Source organism: Ranitomeya imitator, chromosome 9, assembly GCF_032444005.1.
Source record: "Ranitomeya imitator isolate aRanImi1 chromosome 9, aRanImi1.pri, whole genome shotgun sequence".
Lineage (NCBI taxonomy): Eukaryota > Metazoa > Chordata > Amphibia > Anura > Dendrobatidae > Ranitomeya > Ranitomeya imitator.
The window spans coordinates 20,611,710-20,628,295 of record NC_091290.1 but is presented as its reverse complement, the minus strand read 5'-3'; the positions used below and the strand labels follow the sequence as shown (position 1 = coordinate 20,628,295).

Below are 16,586 nucleotides of genomic sequence, written 5' to 3'. Positions count from 1 at the left end.
TGGTCCACAAAAGTTGTTGTCCAATTTGTCCTGAGTACGCTGATACCCCATATGTGAGGGTAAACCCCTGTTTGGGCACACGGGAGAGCTCGGAAGTGAAGGAGCACTGTTTTACTTTTTCAACGCAGAATTGGCTGGAATTGAGATTGGACGCCATGTCGTGTTTGGAGAGCCCCTGATGTGCCGAAACAGTGGAAACCCCCCAATTATAACTGAAACCCTAATCTAAACACACCCCTAACCCTAATTCCAACGGTAACCCTAACCACACCTCTAACCCTGACACACCCCTAACCCTAATCCCAACCCTATTCCCAACTGTAAATGTAATCTAAACCCTAACCCTAACTTTAGCCCCAACCCTAACTGTAGCCCCAACCCTAACCCTAGCCCTAACCCTAACCCTAGCCCTAATCCTAGCCCTAACCCTAGCCCTAACCCTAGCCCTAACCCTAGCCCTAACCCTAGCCCTAACCCTAGCCCTAGCCCTAACCCTAGCCCTAACCCTAGCCCTAATGGGAAAATGGAAATAAATACATTTTTTTTTATTTTTCCCTAACTAAGGGGGTGATGAAGGGGGGTTTGATTTACTTTTATAGCGAGTTTTTTAGCGGATTTTTATGATTGGCAGCTGTCACACACTGAAAGACGCTTTTTATTGCAAAAAATATTTTTTGCAATACCACATTTTGAGAGCTATAATTTTTCCATATTTTGGTCCACAGAGTCATGTGAGGTCTTGCTTTTTGCGGGACGAGTTGACATTTTTACTGAAAACATTTTCGGGCACGTGACATTTTTTGATCGCTTTTTATTCCGATTTTTGTGAGGAAGAATGACCAAAAACCAGCTATTCATGAATTTCTATTGGGGGAGGCGTTTATACCGTTCCGCGTTTGGTAAAATTGATAAATCAGTTTTATTCTTCGGGTCAGTACGATTACAGCGATACCTCATTTATATCATTTTTTTATGGTTTGGCGCTTTTATACGATAAAAACTATTTTACAGAAAAAATAATTATTTTTGCATCGCTTTATTCTCAGGACTATAACTTTTTTATTTTTTTGCTGATGATGCTGTATGGCAGCTCGTTTTTTGCAGGACAATATGACGCTTTCAGCGGTACCATGGTTGTTTATATCTGTCCTTTTGATCGCGTGTTATTCCACTTTTTGTTCGGCGGTATGATAATAAAGCGTTGTTTTTTGCCTCGTTTTTTTTTTTTTTTCTTACGGTGTTTACTGAAGGGGTTAACTAGTGGGGCAGTTTTATAGGTCGGGTCGTTACGGACGCGGCGATACTAAATATGTGTACTTTTATTGGTTTTTTTTTTTTATTTAGATGAAGAAATGTATTTATGGGAATAATATTTTTTTTTTTTTTCATTATTTTGGAATATTTTTTTTTATTTTTTTTTACACATTTAGAAAAATTTTTTTTAACTTTTTTACTTTGTCCCAGGGGGGGACATCACAGATCAGTGATCTGACAGTTTGCACAGCACTCTGTCAGATCACTGATCTGACATGCAGCGCTGCAGCCTTCACAGTGCCTGCTCTGAGCAGGCTCTGTGAAGCCACCTCCATCCCTGCAGGACCCGGATCCGCGGCCATCTTGGATCCGGGGCTGGAGGGAGCAGGGAGGGAGGTGAGACCCTCGCAGCAACGCGATCACATCGCGTTGCTGCGGGGGGCTCAGGGAAGCCCGCAGGGAGCCCCCTCCCTGCGCGGTGCTTCCCTGCACTGCCGGCACATCGCGATCATGTTTGATCGCGGTGTGCCAGGGGTTAATGTGCCGGGGGCGGTCCGTGACCGCTCCTGGCACATAGTGCCGGATGTCAGCTGCGATAAGCAGCTGACACCCGGCCGCGATCGGCCGCGCTCCCCCCGTGAGCGCGGCCGATCGGCTATGACGTACTATCCCGTCCAGGGTCAGATAAGCCCAGGGCACCTCGACGGGATAGTACGTCTAAGGTCACAGAGGGGTTAAAGGGGTTGTCCGGTCTAAATGATAAGTCATTCTGTGTGACTGCAGACTTTTGAATCCCCCCAACGCAAGCATTGTGTGCTGCAAGGATTAGCCGGTGTCTAATGTATGCAATATGAATAGTCCCAGGCAGAAGCCGTCTAGTGGACGTGGCCTCACTCCATACAAGTGTATTAAAAAGGCTGTGCAGACTGGACATCATCACCCACACTTATATGGAGCAAGGCCACACCAACTGGACGTCTTCTTCTCGGGAGTATACATATTGAATACATCATCGCTGTTCCCAGCTCATACACCTGCAAATCCTCGCAGTGCACAGTGGGTGCGCTGGGGGGATTCAAAAGTCTGCAGTCACACAGAGTGACTGGAGACTTAACATTTTAGACTGGACAACCCCATTAAGAGTGTATTTAATGACAAGCTTGCTGTTTCCAATAAAATAAGCAGAATAGCGAGTACAGCTCTGGGCTTTAATACGGGTTATATAAAAACAGTACAAAATACTTTAAATAACGCAGCCTTTAAAGAATATATATATATATATATATATATATACGTATATATATACATATATATATATATATATATATATATATATATATATATATATATATATATATATATATATATATATATATATAAAATGGCTTTCAGGAGTGAAATAACACTTTCAAGGGAAACCTTGAACTGCTGAAAGCTGGAGAACATCATCATTTGTGCCTATTTGGCCTGCTCTGTGATTAAGCTTAAAGGGAAGGTGCCATCAAAAAAATTTTTTTTCAGAAATTGTAAAAATGTAAAGAATTAATGATTACATTTTCTTAAAAAATATTATCATTTGTTTATAATTTAGTAAAATATGAAAAATAATTTGAAAAGTTTTGGAATTTCCACTTTTAAACACTAGGGGGAGCAGCTGCTGAAATTTCAGAAAAACCTAGTGTACAACTAGCTCACATTACTGCACTGCAGTAATTATGGGCGGAGTCTGCTGACGTGTGTGATGTCTCCTCTCCTCCCCTTCTGGGTGTTTGCTAAGGGATTAGAGAGGATGATATTCAGGAACCCAGTGAGCAGCCATTTTGTTGGTGACTGCAGAGTATGGCTGCCGTCACGCTATCAGTATTTGGTCAGTATTTTACCTCAGTATTTGTAAGCAAAAACCAGGAGTGGAACAAATATAGGAAAAGTATAATAGAAACATATGCACCACTTCTGCATTTATCACCCACTCCTGGTTTTGGCTACAAATACTGAGGTAAAATACTGACCAAATAGTGATAGTGTGAAGGCAGCCTTATACTGACAAGTAGACAGTCACCAAGGATGGCAGGCAGCAAGGATTCTGGGAGATATGTGGTGGAGGGAGCAGGGTGACAGCAGCACAGAGTATTTCAGAAGAGCAGTGTGCTGGTCTATGGGGGCCCCCCTGTTCGGTGTGCGGAGCAGCCAGGGATTGTACATAGGGCGCTGTCTTTTATACACATGGATGGACCGTCTGCTCCACAGAAATCCAGGAAACATTTCTGCGGATTGATGGCCTGGTCTGATCCAGACTTTGCATAAAGACGCCATTCCCCTCCTCAGATCCTGTCTTCTCCATCCTGTCCTGGCGATGTGTGAAAGCGAGGCGACAGGCGAAGTACGGGGTGACTCTGGGAAGGAAATGTAGCCATATAGTAACGATAAAAATGAGACCCCTCTCTTCAGCTGCCTCACCAGCCTTCCCCTGACTGCACCTAACTGGAGGTCACGCTGTCCCCTCTATTACCCCAGACCCGCGTGCAGGTGCTCAGCCAGAACCACCATAGAATGGGTCCGCTTTCTGAAGATAATACTGCCATAGTGTTCTCACATAATACCGCCATTTAGATCACACACAATACTATCAAATAGATCACACAATACTGTCATACAGTTCTCACATAATACCACCATATAGATCACACATAATACCGCCAGTGTTCTCACATACCGCCATATAGATCACACATAATACAGCCAGTGTTCTCACATACCGCCATATAGATCACACATAATACAGCCAGTGTTCTCACATACCACCATATGCTTCTCACATAATACCGCCATATAGATCACCCATAATGCCGCCACATAGATCTCACATGTATTGTAAATAAAGACTCGGCCAGAATAAAGTCCTTTATTAATCTTTTTTATACCATACCGAACGCATAATCCTCGACTCCCTCATCTCCCACAACAAAAATAATAAACCACAATGGGGAAAGACACGCAGGGGAGAGAGGAGTGCATAGGAGAGGATTAGATACTGACTGCTGAGCCGTGTATCTAATCCTATCTTGTGTGATACTGTACACAGGACAGGATTAGCTACACAGGACTAGATTAGGGTACGTTCACATTTGCGGTTTGCGCCGCAGCGTCGCCGCCGCAACAAAACGCATGCGTCGTGCGGCCCTATCTTTAACATTGGCGCCGCATGGGGCCGCATGTGCATGCGTTGTGTTGCGTTGTGTTGCGTTTTACGCCGCATGCGGCGTTAGGGCGCACCTGTCTGGGCGCGGCAAACGCAACATGTTGCATTTTTCTGGCGGCGCCGACCTTTTAAAAAACGCATGCGTCGTGTTTGCGTCGTGTTTGCGTCGGCGATGCGCCTTTTTTCCCATTGACTTGTATTGACAACGCAGACGACGCAAGTACTTGCGTCGTGGTGCGTTGTACGACGCATGCGTTTTCCAATAAAAAATGCAAAACATTGTCTAGACTTTGTCTAGACACAAAAAAAACAACCTATATATATAAAGAAACGAGGGGTTTGCCATTGTCTTTCACAAGTCATCACACCAGACAAGACTAGACTGGAGAATCTGCTTTCAAAACTTGTAAGTATATATTTCTCTTTGCACATTTTGTATTCTGTGTTTTATTTCTTGATTTGTCTATATTTTTGTAATGTTTGGTCTGTGCTATTACGGTTATGGGTTGTTATTGAAAAATTGTTTGTCTGGTTCTGATAGGATTGCATTTATTTTATTTAATTTTTTTTTCTTTTCTTTTTTTTTTTTTACGTTACTTTGGGTTTGGTTATGTGTTTTGTTCTTGTGTCATGTGGTTGTTCAATGTATTGATTTTTGCTCATTTTGTCTTGTAAAATTTCTGGTGCATGTTTTTCTGGTTTCTATTGTTGGTGGTAACTGTGTGGCATTTTCTTGGCTCATGTCTTGCTGTGTTTTGGATTATGCTGTTGGCTTTATTTTTTCTTTCCTTGAGTGTATTTTCTTGCTGGTGGGGGGGCAACATTTATGATGTCTTTGTATTGTATAGTTCCGTGCTGCTGCTATGCCATTATAGTTTCAATTGTACTTTCCCTTTATTTTAAAAAATATCGCTGATGTTTTTACGTCGTTTTCCGTATGGCATATATCTTCCTTCATTGACTGATTGCATTGCGAAGTGTGTAGTATAATTTTTATTTGTTTATATTATTTTTGGTGGTGGCCTTTTTTAAAAATTCCATGTGTTTTATTTTCTATTTGGCTATGGTTTATGTTTGGGTTGCTGTATATTTTTACAGCGGTTGTCCCGTAATGTTTATTGCTTGTTATCTAGAATGGTTTTTATTGCCTTTTGTCTTTCTGTGGTTAGATGTCACAAGATGTTGTTTTTTAGGATCATGTCTTGTTGCAATTGTAAAGTATTGCGTTCATTATTTTGCTCTTTCATTGTATTTTTGTGCCTGTAATGTTTTTTCAGAAAGTTTTGATATGTCCATTTTTGGACATAGGTGTCTATTTTTGCTTTTTGGTTTGGGTCTATTCTTGTATAGTTTCTTCTATTGATTGTCTTCTCTTGCAATGTATGGCGTTGTGGTGTCGCTTTCTTATTTTTGCTTTGTCCGATCAGTCAAAAGTCAAATGTGGTTGTTGTAAAAAATTTTTGGCATATTTTATTGTATGTGCCATATTTAGGTTTAGTTTTGATTTTTTTTTTTCATTTTTTCATGCCAGAACAAACGTGCTACAATGGCCACTGTGTCAGAATCGAGCCAATCGGCGCAGGGGAGTGTGGTGAGTAATTATGTCAATTTCCTTACTATTCGCAGTCATTTGTAGTTTTTAAAATAATTTCTTTATACAATTTTTACAGGCTTCTTCAAGTGAGGGTGAAGGAAGTCAGCGGGAGCAGAGAGGTCAGGGCCAAGGTGTGGCGTCAGGACGGCGAGTGAGTATTTTTATTAAACAATTTCTTTTTTTTTTTTTGATTAGCATCCTGCTTTCACTAGGGATGTTTAGTAAGCTTACATTCAAACTTTTCAGGGTAGCAAGTATTGGGGGAAGGTAGCAAAGGTGAAACAACCAAAACATTCAAAAATACAGGTGTAGAAACCATCAATATACATATATCAAATGACAAAGGATAGGGCCAAGGTACATATCATGACAGGTGCTGGTGTTTGTTAATATTTGCATATTTGTAACCTTTTCTGTTTGTAATTTTTCTAGGTTTCACAACGGGACCATGGAGTCATTGATGTGGAGCTCCTCATATCAAGCATCCAGGAGCGTGGCCCGTTGTGGGACAGCCGTGACTCCCGGCACATGGACCAGGTGGTGTTGAGGCGTTTGTGGGTAGAGGTGGCAAAGTCGCTGTGGGAGGGCTTTGACATAGCTCCTGCAAAGGACAAAGCCAACTTTGGTGAGTATTGCTGATACGCCGTGCAGATACGTTGCTATGACCCACCATCTTTCCAGGATAAACACAACCGTGTGTGATGCAATAAACACCTAAAGTTTTGCATCGCACACGGTTGTTTTATCCATTTCAAATGCTACATATGTAACCTTTTTTTTCCTTTGCATTCACAGTTAAAAGGTTGAGGATCAGATGGCGATCCATCAAGGACCGTTTCAATAAGGGGCTACGGGCAGAGGAGGAGCGCTCGAAGAGTGGTGCTGCTGCGGCCAAGTCTGTGCCCTATAAATATTCCAAATGTTTACAGTTCTTAAGACCAGTCCTTGGCCGCCGTCAGTAAGTATTTTGTCCACAAAACATATTGCACAGCCCCATTACAGTGCCCAGCCACATAGCCTACTGCACAAACACATAGTACATTGCCCAGCCACGTACATTGTGCATCCACATAGTATATTGGCAGGTAACAATATCGCAGCCACATACCACACGTTCTAGCCACGTATCCACATAGTATATTTCACAGGCACATACTGTATTGCCCATCCATGTAGTCAGCGTAACATATTGGCCATCCACGTAAATGTATCCCTATTAAAATGCTATATAGGCCATTAGTTAATTTTTTGGGTTAAGCGTGAGTCCTTGTAGTCCATGACAGGTTAAGTTCTGAGTCAGGGTAGTTCTGATTGCAGGAATAATGATGAAGTCTCGATCACATGAGTCTAACATCATGGTCGTTCCTGCAATCAGATCAGTGAAATCACTGGTTTTTTTTTTATTTAATTTTTTATCTTGACATTAAATTTTCAACTATTTTTGTGGCATAGGCAGCTTCCAGAAAGAGTTTTCGATTACAAAATTTTTATACCCACAGTGGTATACGGTCAAAATGCTTTGACAGCGGGAATGTTCATGATTGTTATCGTCGGCCCTAACGGTCAGCTGGCGATAACAATCAGAAATTAATTATTGGCCACACAGACTGTGAGACAGAGGATTTGTATTATTGTGTAATGTAATGCTATTTTTATTCCAGGAGTTGGCGTATGGGAGAGGTTATTCATTGAAGACTAATTTTTTCATTATCTTTTCACAGGACACACAGCAGCACCCTCGAGAGAGCTCGCCCCGCAGAAGCGGTCCTTCATGAATCGCCATCTGATCCATCACAGCCCTCCCACAGCGACAGCAGGCTTGCACCACCATCTGGTGAACCGGCAGCCGGTACATCAGGTGTTCCCCTGGCCGAGGCCTCTGGCGCACCTTCGTTTGGGTATTCCCGACAGCGCCAGCGGGCCTCGGACAGGCCAACCATGCCCGAATTTTTGCATTTGAGCACGGTTTTCCAGAACTGTTTCAAGGCGTTGAGCGATAACATGGACACTCGTCTGTCCAATATCGACCGGCGCCTTGAAACAATTGAAACCGAGCTCTCAAATCCGGCAAAACATTTTTTTAGTACCATTGCTAAGGGCATGGTGGAACACCTTACGCCGGAACTACAGATTTCAGTGATGCAGTCCTGCAACACTTCCTACGTGAGGGCTCTCCAGCAGGCTGGGGTCATGCAGTCAGCGACAATGGCAGTAGTGCCGTCGCTGGCAAGCATGACTCCCACTCCTGCTGGAGAGCCACTCCAGCCACCCCACCGTGGTCCACGTGCCGAGCGACGCCACCACAGGCACCATAACATAGTGCCGCCGACTCCTGCTCCTGCCATGCCTTCATCCTCCCGTAGGCGTCATCATGCTGGGGAACCTGCCACAGGACCCAAAAAAAAAAAAAAAAGAGGAAACACAGACGGGCACACAAAGAGGCTCTGGTTGCTGTTCCAGTGACAACACCAACTGTCCGTAGGGGCTCGAGTCGCAGTAGGAGCAGCCATGGCCAAACAAGGCTTGTGTTGCCTCCTCCCTCCCCTACAGAGGTGGCGGTTTCCTCCCCAGTATACCCTGGGGAGGGTTTGGATCTCCCATCAAGTCTACTTGACTATGTATCCTCCTCTTCGCCATCATCGTCATCTTCTCCATCATCCTCCCATTTCTCTCACCATTCCAGAGAAGACACCTACCATTCCCCTCTGGTGGCACAGGTGGAAACCCCCTAAGTTTAAGAACCCTTTTTGTTTTCTGTTTTCCCCCAATAAAAAATGTTATTTTTAAAAAACACTATTTGTTATTATTTATGCTATTATTTTCCAGAATTTTTCTCGGCAAATCACGCCATGTGCTGTCTACACATATTTTGTGCTTCAAACACCTCATATATGCAATGTCAGACACTATTTTTTCAATTTTTAGTTTGTCTTTTTTTGGGTGTCTCTCATTGCTGTATGAGGTGTTCACACTTAATGCAGCAGCGAAACAGACAATGATGCAGATCACTGCAGCGTCCGCTGGTTGGTCCCTGGAGAGCTGTCACAGACATCTCTCCAGCGAACAATGATGCAGAGGCCCACGTACATCATGTTGATAAGCGCAGGGCCACGCTTCAGATATTTACCCTGGTTTCAATTGGAAAACATCGCTGTTATCGTTGCTTATCAGGTAAAACACAAAGATACAGGTCGATCAGACAAACAAGTATATGTAATATTATGGTATAAAAATTGTATTTGAATCGGTATAGAATTTAAAAACTTTTTTCTTTAATATTTTAAAAACAACAGGTTCAAGTTTTTATAGGAACATTAAATTTGTGAACTATACTTAGATGCAAAATTTGACATATACCAAACCAACCTAAACGGAACTTTGATTGCACATTTAATGGAAAATTATTTTTTTTTAATATATTTCTAATTGTCACAGTAGAGGTATTATTGGTGTAGTTACAATCAGAAGACAGTCCAAAAGTAACATTACTACACCATTTGATCTTGCCATGACACACGGCCAACATCTGACACAAAATAGGCCGCAAAACGATCACGCATCTGCGCAATTTCCACACTTGTCCTCAGAGGATGATCATGGTAATCGGGCAAGGGGTTGGCTATGGGTTCATCCAGTTCAACATTTATTCTCTCTTTGGCCATAATGAAATTGTGGAGAACCACACAAGCCTTCACCACCTCATCCACTGTTTCAATTTTAAGATTAATGGCCGATCCCAATATCCGCCATTTGGAAACGAGGATGCCAAAGGCGCACTCCACAGTCCTTCTGGCCCTGGACAGTCTGTAATTGAAAACCCTTTTTGTATGGTCCAAGCCCCGACTGGAGTAGGGTTTCAATAGGTTGGCAGACATTTGGAATGCCTCATCCCCTACCACAACAAATGGCATCGCCGGGCCTTCGGTGTGGGGAAGAGGTCGTGGCTGTGGGAAATTAAAATTGTTTCCATATAACTTTTGGCCCATATCCGACTCTTTAAATGTGCGCGAGTCATTTGCACGCCCAAATGCACCAATGTCCACTGCGAGAAAACGGCAGTCCGCACCGGCAATTGCCATGAGAACAGTTGAAAAGTATTTTTTATAATTGTAGAAAAGGGATCCACTTTTCGCAGGCTTGGTAATCCGAATGTGCTTTCCATCGACAGCGCCAATACAGTTTGGAAAATTACACACTTGGTTGAATTTCTGTGCGTTGGCCTCCCAGATTGCACTTGTAGGGACAGGTAAATATTCCTCCCGGAGATTATCCCACAAAGCGCGGCATGTCTCAGCAATAATTCCTGAAAGAGTGGAGACTCCAATCCGGAATTGAAAATGAAGTGACCTAAACGTTTCTCCGGTAGCCAGGAAACTGCAAAGAAGATAAAGAAATTTTGAATAAAGCACATTATAATTTATAAAAGTACATTGACCATTACAATTGAAAAAAAATAATAAAATAAAATAAAAAGTAAATAGATATCACAGTCATTCAAACAGCAACGTACCGTAGAGTCACCAGCAGCCGTTCCTCTGCGGAAATAGCTCTCCGGAGCTGCGTGTCCTGCCTGCTAATGGATCCTTCCACCCGACGCAGAAGATAGCGGAAGCTCTCCTGTGACATCCGGGTATATTCGAAATATTTTTCCCGGTTGTCATTCAGTTCGCCAAACAAGCAATGGTATGCTCCACGACTCTCCCGGACTTCAACTATAGGGTGGATCCAAAAGCGGCGACGACTCCATCTCCGTCTTTCCCTTTCCCTTTCATTAAAACAGGCAACAGCATAGGCATGAGCCAAGGCAAATTCCATATCCATATCCATGTAGATACTGTTCATGGTTCGCTCCATCATGAATACCAGCAAAATGTGAGGAATTCATCTCTGCCAGGGTATATACACATTTGTTAACACCAACCCTCTTCTAGCCATTGGTGGTTCTTTATCTATTGTGTAGACACTTTTTATTGTGGGTGGGGGATGATGAATGACTCACTGCACTAAAAACGCATGCGTCTAAAAACGCTGCGTTTTTTGGTAAAAACGCAACTGCGTTTCAAAAACCTGCAGCGTTTTGCGACGCATGCGTTGAACGCATGCGGCGCAAAACGCTGCGTTGTACATGCGTTTTGGTGCGTTTTTGTTTGCGTTGTGCGTTGCGGCGACGACGCTGCGGCGCACAACGCAAATGTGAACTTAGACTTAGCTACACAGGACAGAGGTAGCAGTGGTAGATGGTATATAGAGGCAGGCAGCAGTGGTAGATGGTATATAGAGGCAGGCAGCAGTGGTAGATGGTATATAGAGGCAGGCAGCAGTGGTAGGTGGTATACAGAGGCAGGTGGTGGTGCTATACAGAGGCAGGTAGCGGTGCTATACAGAGGCAGGTAGCAGTGCTATACAGAGGCAGGTAGCGGTGCTATACAGAGGCAGGCAGCAGTGGTAGATGGTATATAGAGGCAGGCAGCAGTGTTAGGTGGCATACAGAGGCAGGTAGCGGTGGTATACAGAGGCAGGTAGCAGTGGTATACAGAGGCAGGTAGCAGTGGTAGGTGGTATATAGGGGCTGGTAGCAGTGGTAGGTGGTATATAGGGGCTGGTAGCAGTGGTATATAGGAGTAGGTAGCAGTGGTATATAGGAGCAGGTAGCAGTGGTATATAGGGGCAGGTAGCAGTGGTATATAGGAGCAGGTTGCAGTGGTATATAGGAGCAGGTAGCAGTGGTATATATGAGCTGGTAGCAGTGGTATATAGGGGCAGGTAGCAGTGGTATATAGGAGCAGGTTGCAGTGGTATATAGGAGCAGGTAGCAGTGGTATATAGGAGCTGGTAGCAGTGGTATATAGGGGCAGGTAGCAGTGGTATATAGGGGCTAGTAGCAGTGGTATATAGGGGCTGGTAGCAGTGGTAGATGCATAAGAAAATAAAAACTCTGTACTTACCTTCAGTCCTCTCCCAGGAAGTGCTGAATCATGCTCAGGGCAGAGCAGTGTGACGATCTCCCTGCTCTGCTCTGAACAGCAGTGAGCAGTGATTGCAGCCTGTGCTGTAATAATAAGTACAGGCTGCAATCACAGCTCCTGGCTGCAGATACTCACCCCGACCCTCGCTTCCCAGCAGCAGCTTCTCCCTGGCAGCTCCTGCTATGATCGCACACACTGAGCTGTGTGTGCGATGACAGAGGAAAAAAACAAAATGGCCGCGATCTCCTCTCACAGCTGTGACGTAGCAGCCCAGTGAGCGTGCCCAAGTCACAGCTGAGAGGCAGGAGGAGCGGTCAGAGCCCGACTGTTGGCTCCTATGCCCATGGCTGCCGTAAGTGAGGTGTGCAAGTGTCGTGCCCAGACACTTACACCCACACTAATGAAAATGGCGGCCTCCAGTGGCAAAAGTAAAAATGAATAAATAAAAAAGTATTAAAGTAGTATATTTACTTTTGTATTAAAAATAATTGATTATATAATCAATAATTATTAATACAAAAACTAAAATCACGGCACCCTCCCTTTAAGGGCTCATACTCACCTGCGAGCAACTCGGATAAGTCTCGCACGTCAATGCCCGGCACTGCACCCGGCACTCACGAGCGGAGTGTGCGGCTGCATGTATTGCTATGCGGCAGCAAGCTCCGCTCCGAGTGTCGGCAGCAGCGCCGGGTACTAACATGCGAGAATCATCCGAGTTTCTTGCGGGTGAGTATGAGCCCTAAGACTAAGACCTATTTCAGCCTGAGAGGATTCTGGTGTGCAGGGACACTGATTAGACATCAGATTAGTAGGATACTGTTTACCAATAAAACAAATAGCGCATATCATGGGACAGTATGTTTTTTACAGAAATGTCAGAATCAGATGAAATCTAACCTATTAAAATGCTTTTTACAGGTTAGGGCAAGCTTTTGGAAAGCACTGTAGCATGCCAACTTGGCATGCTATAATGGATTTGGCTCTAATTGCAGGTGCAAGCGTTAGTCACAAGACTGCAAAGCATGTGGCTAGCAGACTTGCAGATACATGCCGACTAGCAGGAAAATAAGCAAGTGTGTATATTATACTCTGTTAGGATTCACATGCTACAGTGTTTGCAATAAATTTGCCCGACCTTGGAAAACCTCTTTAAGGTTCTGTTACAGATTCAACAACATATATTGGGGCACAATTGCAAATGTATTAATCAAGGAGCACAGTGACTTATTTTTTTATATGCAGGGAAAGTGAGGTTTAATTTTATATTCAGGAGGTACAGTGGGTTCATTTTACACTCATAGGGGAGAGTGGTTTCATTATTGTACCCAAGGGGCACAGTTGCTTCATTATATACACAGGGGAGAAGGTTGCTTAATTTTGTATTCAGGGGGCACAGTGGTTTAATTTGATGCTAACAGTGGTTTACACGTATGATTGACCTCAACATTTCTTGCAGATTGAACTGCGAACTTGAACAAGTCAGCTGTGAAAGAGGAATCCAGCAGATGACAAAAAGTTCCACATACATGAAACCTAAAGAGAATCAAGGGTATGTACAGCACCAAGTTCACACATTGTGTCCATGAGAAAGTAAGATTCTGATGCTATAATGAACAATGATTTATGGATATTTTACAGGTTTTAGGTTAAGTGTAAAAAAAATATTGGTATGGTTGAAAGGAACTTAAGTGAAAAGGAAAGACTAGATTAATTTAATAGTTAGGAAGCAAAGTTGTTTAAGTTCATACCAAGAGGAGAAAGTTGCTCAATGTTGTATCCAGGAGGCACAGTGGCTTAATTTTGATCCAACAGTGGTTTACACAGCATGTAATGTGCATTAATACTTTTAGGAGTTTTGTGAGATCAACTTAAATTCTTTGTTCTTCTGGCAGATTAAACTGTAATCTGAATCAACTCAGTGGTGAAACAAGATTCCAGGAGGAGTCCACAAATATATCAACAAACATGAAATCTAAAGAGAGTTATGGGTAATAACCTACAGTGATTTACTACTATGGTGTATTGTGTTTTTAGGTGTTTGTGGTCATTTCTAAAATTTTTCACCAGAGGGGCACCAAAGCCTAATAAATTGGGGAACCCTTGCAGAAATCTCATATGCAGTTGACAGAGCTATGCAGCTCCGCAACTGAGCATTTCTGGAACTGGGATCAGCTGATCCGTGGGAGTGCCCGGTGTTGCACCCCTACCGACCAGAGATAAATTACGTATCCTAAGGATAAGCCATAAATGTAAAAGTTTCGGACACCCCCTTATGTCCCAATACACAGACTAAAGTCAACTAAAGACTAGGTATTGAAATCTAAGTATTTGAAACAGTTACACATGCATTTAAATAGTTTGGGGTGAGAAATCCTGATGATTGATTAACTTTAATTTTCTATTCGGGGGGCACATGTCCTTAATTTAGATGATAACAGTAATTTAAAGGTATTGTGTATTATTTTTTGCTTTATACTGTTTTGTCTTTTGTGAGACCAACTTAACTTTTTCCTGCAGGTTGAACCATGAAGTTGATCAACTCAGCAGCGTAACAAGATTCCAAGAGGAATTGACAACATTTTCCACAAACATGAGCAGGTAAGTATAGCAACAAGTTTTCACACTTGGCCATGAGTAAAGTAAGATTCTGATGTTAACAACCTACCTATTGTGACTTATAACGGTACTTGTTTTTAACTATTTTGTCTTTTATGAGATCAACATGAATTCTTCTTCCAGGTTGAACTGTGAACAAATCAGTTGCGAAAGAGGAATCCAGGAGGAGTCGACAAAGATTTCCACAAATCTGAAATCTATGGAGAGTCAAGGGTAAGTACAAGAAAAAGTTCACATGTTGTGGTGATGAGTAATGTAAGATTTTGACGCTGTTAACTAACAATTAATTATGTGTATTAATAGATTTTAGATTTGTAAAAAATTATTGATAGGAGAGCCTAGAAGTAAATTTTCTTTCCCAAGGGTGCCTCAAGGCCAAAAAGATTGGGCACACCAGCCGTAATCTTGTGTAGGAAAAAGTAACTGTTCCTCTGCATTATAAGAACCATGCTGAGTTGTTAGGGTATGTGCACACAATCTGGAGTTGCTGTGGGTTTGATGCTGCATACTTATGCAGCGTGAAACCCACAGCGGCCACATGTTACAGCATAGTGGATGGGATTTCTAGAAATCCCATGTCCACTATGTGTCCACAGATGCCTGCGGATCACCCGCGGAGACGGACATGCGGCACGTCTCGTCAGACCGCAGCATGTCAAGAGAAATTTCACCAATAGAATGCATTGAACGCGGTGAATCTGCATGGTTCAGTGAACACATGAGGATTCACCTGCATTGCATAGATGGCAGCACTTTGGACGCAGCGAACATAAGCTGCGTCCAAAGCACTGCTACTTCCGGATCATGTGCACCTGGCCTAACGGGTGTATGCTAATAGTGATTCATAGGTATTGTGTACTGTTACTTGTTTTTTGGCCTTCATATTTTTCCTATGAGATTGATCTGAGCTCTTCTTGCAGACTGAACTGTGAACTTATTCAACGTAGCGGTGAAGCAAGATTTCAGCAGGCGTCAACAATGATTTCCTCAAACATGATATCTAAAGACAGTTGGGGGTAAGTACAGAAACAAGTTCCCACACATGAGTAACGTAAAATGTAACAGCTATGTTTACATGTCCAGTAGTGACCAGTCTGAATGGATCCAGCAGCAATCTGTTGTCAAAAAAAAATTGTGCAGACACAACTTTTTAGTCTGTATTTAAACAACTGATCTCTGCCGGATCTGTTTTTTTTTTTTAACATTGCTGTCTATGGAAAACGGATTTGTTGATCACCCAACTATTTTTCTTTAATTTGTAAAGGATCCGTTTTTTGCTTATTGCAATCAGATTAAGATTGTTTAAATCCAACAGTGATGTAAAGGTATTGAATACTTTTGCTCATTCGTAAAGGTCATTTTTTCCCCAGGGCCAAAAAGGTTGGAGAACCCTGCAGTATTCTCATGTAGGAAAAAGTAACTGCTCCCCTGCATTAAAGGAGCTCTTCTAATCTGCTAGGGAGTGTATCTAGTAATAAGCTTGCAGTTTCCAATAAAATGAACAGAATTGTGAATGCTGCTCTGGTGTATGATGCAGACTGTACAAGAACAGTACAAGATAATGGAAATAATGCAACCTTTACAGATGATTTCCATGTACAAACTATAAAATGGTTTTCAGAGGTGAAACTGTGAACCTAAAAACTAAAAACTAGAGTTTCTCATTTTATTTATCTACTAAGAGTATTGAAGATTGCCTAAGATTTATTATTTGCGTTGTTGCCCTAAAAAAGTGATACATCCAAAATTAGTACAGAGTCTAATTTCGGCTACTTTTTTTGGGTGATTAAAAAGTTGAATAATCACTATAATAGAGATGTCACATAGACTTATAGCAGGGTTAAAGGGTGTGAGGGCGCATTTTGAGATTTTAACCCATTTTAAGGTCACAACAAAGTTTTGGTTGCTAGCAAGATGTGCGGGGTGATGGTGATACATTGCAACACTAAACTAA

At 42.6% G+C, this 16,586-nt stretch overlaps 3 protein-coding genes across 8 annotated transcripts in view; 2 read left to right on the top strand and 1 right to left on the bottom strand.

The window, feature by feature from the left end:
* The window catches only part of LOC138648709 (uncharacterized), a 131,407-nt gene that overhangs the window by 104,159 nt on the left and 10,662 nt on the right, over positions 1-16,586 (top strand). For all 6 annotated transcript variants that reach the window (XM_069738541.1, XM_069738540.1, XM_069738536.1 and 3 more), the window contains 5 exons: positions 13,473-13,565; positions 13,909-14,004; positions 14,534-14,614; positions 14,756-14,845; positions 15,553-15,648. In XM_069738541.1, the coding sequence (XP_069594642.1) occupies positions 13,473-13,565; positions 13,909-14,004; positions 14,534-14,614; positions 14,756-14,845; positions 15,553-15,648 (456 nt within the window). The remainder of the gene's footprint in view (positions 1-13,472; positions 13,566-13,908; positions 14,005-14,533; positions 14,615-14,755; positions 14,846-15,552; positions 15,649-16,586) is intronic.
* Positions 5,034-8,905, top strand: LOC138648712 (uncharacterized). The gene is made up of 5 exons (XM_069738545.1): positions 5,034-6,044; positions 6,124-6,198; positions 6,480-6,672; positions 6,843-7,005; positions 7,769-8,905. The coding sequence occupies exons 1-5, from the start codon at positions 6,000-6,002 to the stop codon at positions 8,508-8,510; spliced, it is 1,218 nt and encodes a 405-aa protein (XP_069594646.1). The 5' UTR covers positions 5,034-5,999; the 3' UTR covers positions 8,511-8,905.
* LOC138648711 (uncharacterized) lies at positions 9,134-11,090 on the bottom strand. The gene is made up of 2 exons (XM_069738544.1): positions 10,558-11,090; positions 9,134-10,421 (listed from the first exon to the last, which is right to left on the bottom strand). The coding sequence occupies exons 1-2, from the start codon at positions 10,902-10,904 to the stop codon at positions 9,536-9,538; spliced, it is 1,233 nt and encodes a 410-aa protein (XP_069594645.1). The 5' UTR covers positions 10,905-11,090; the 3' UTR covers positions 9,134-9,535.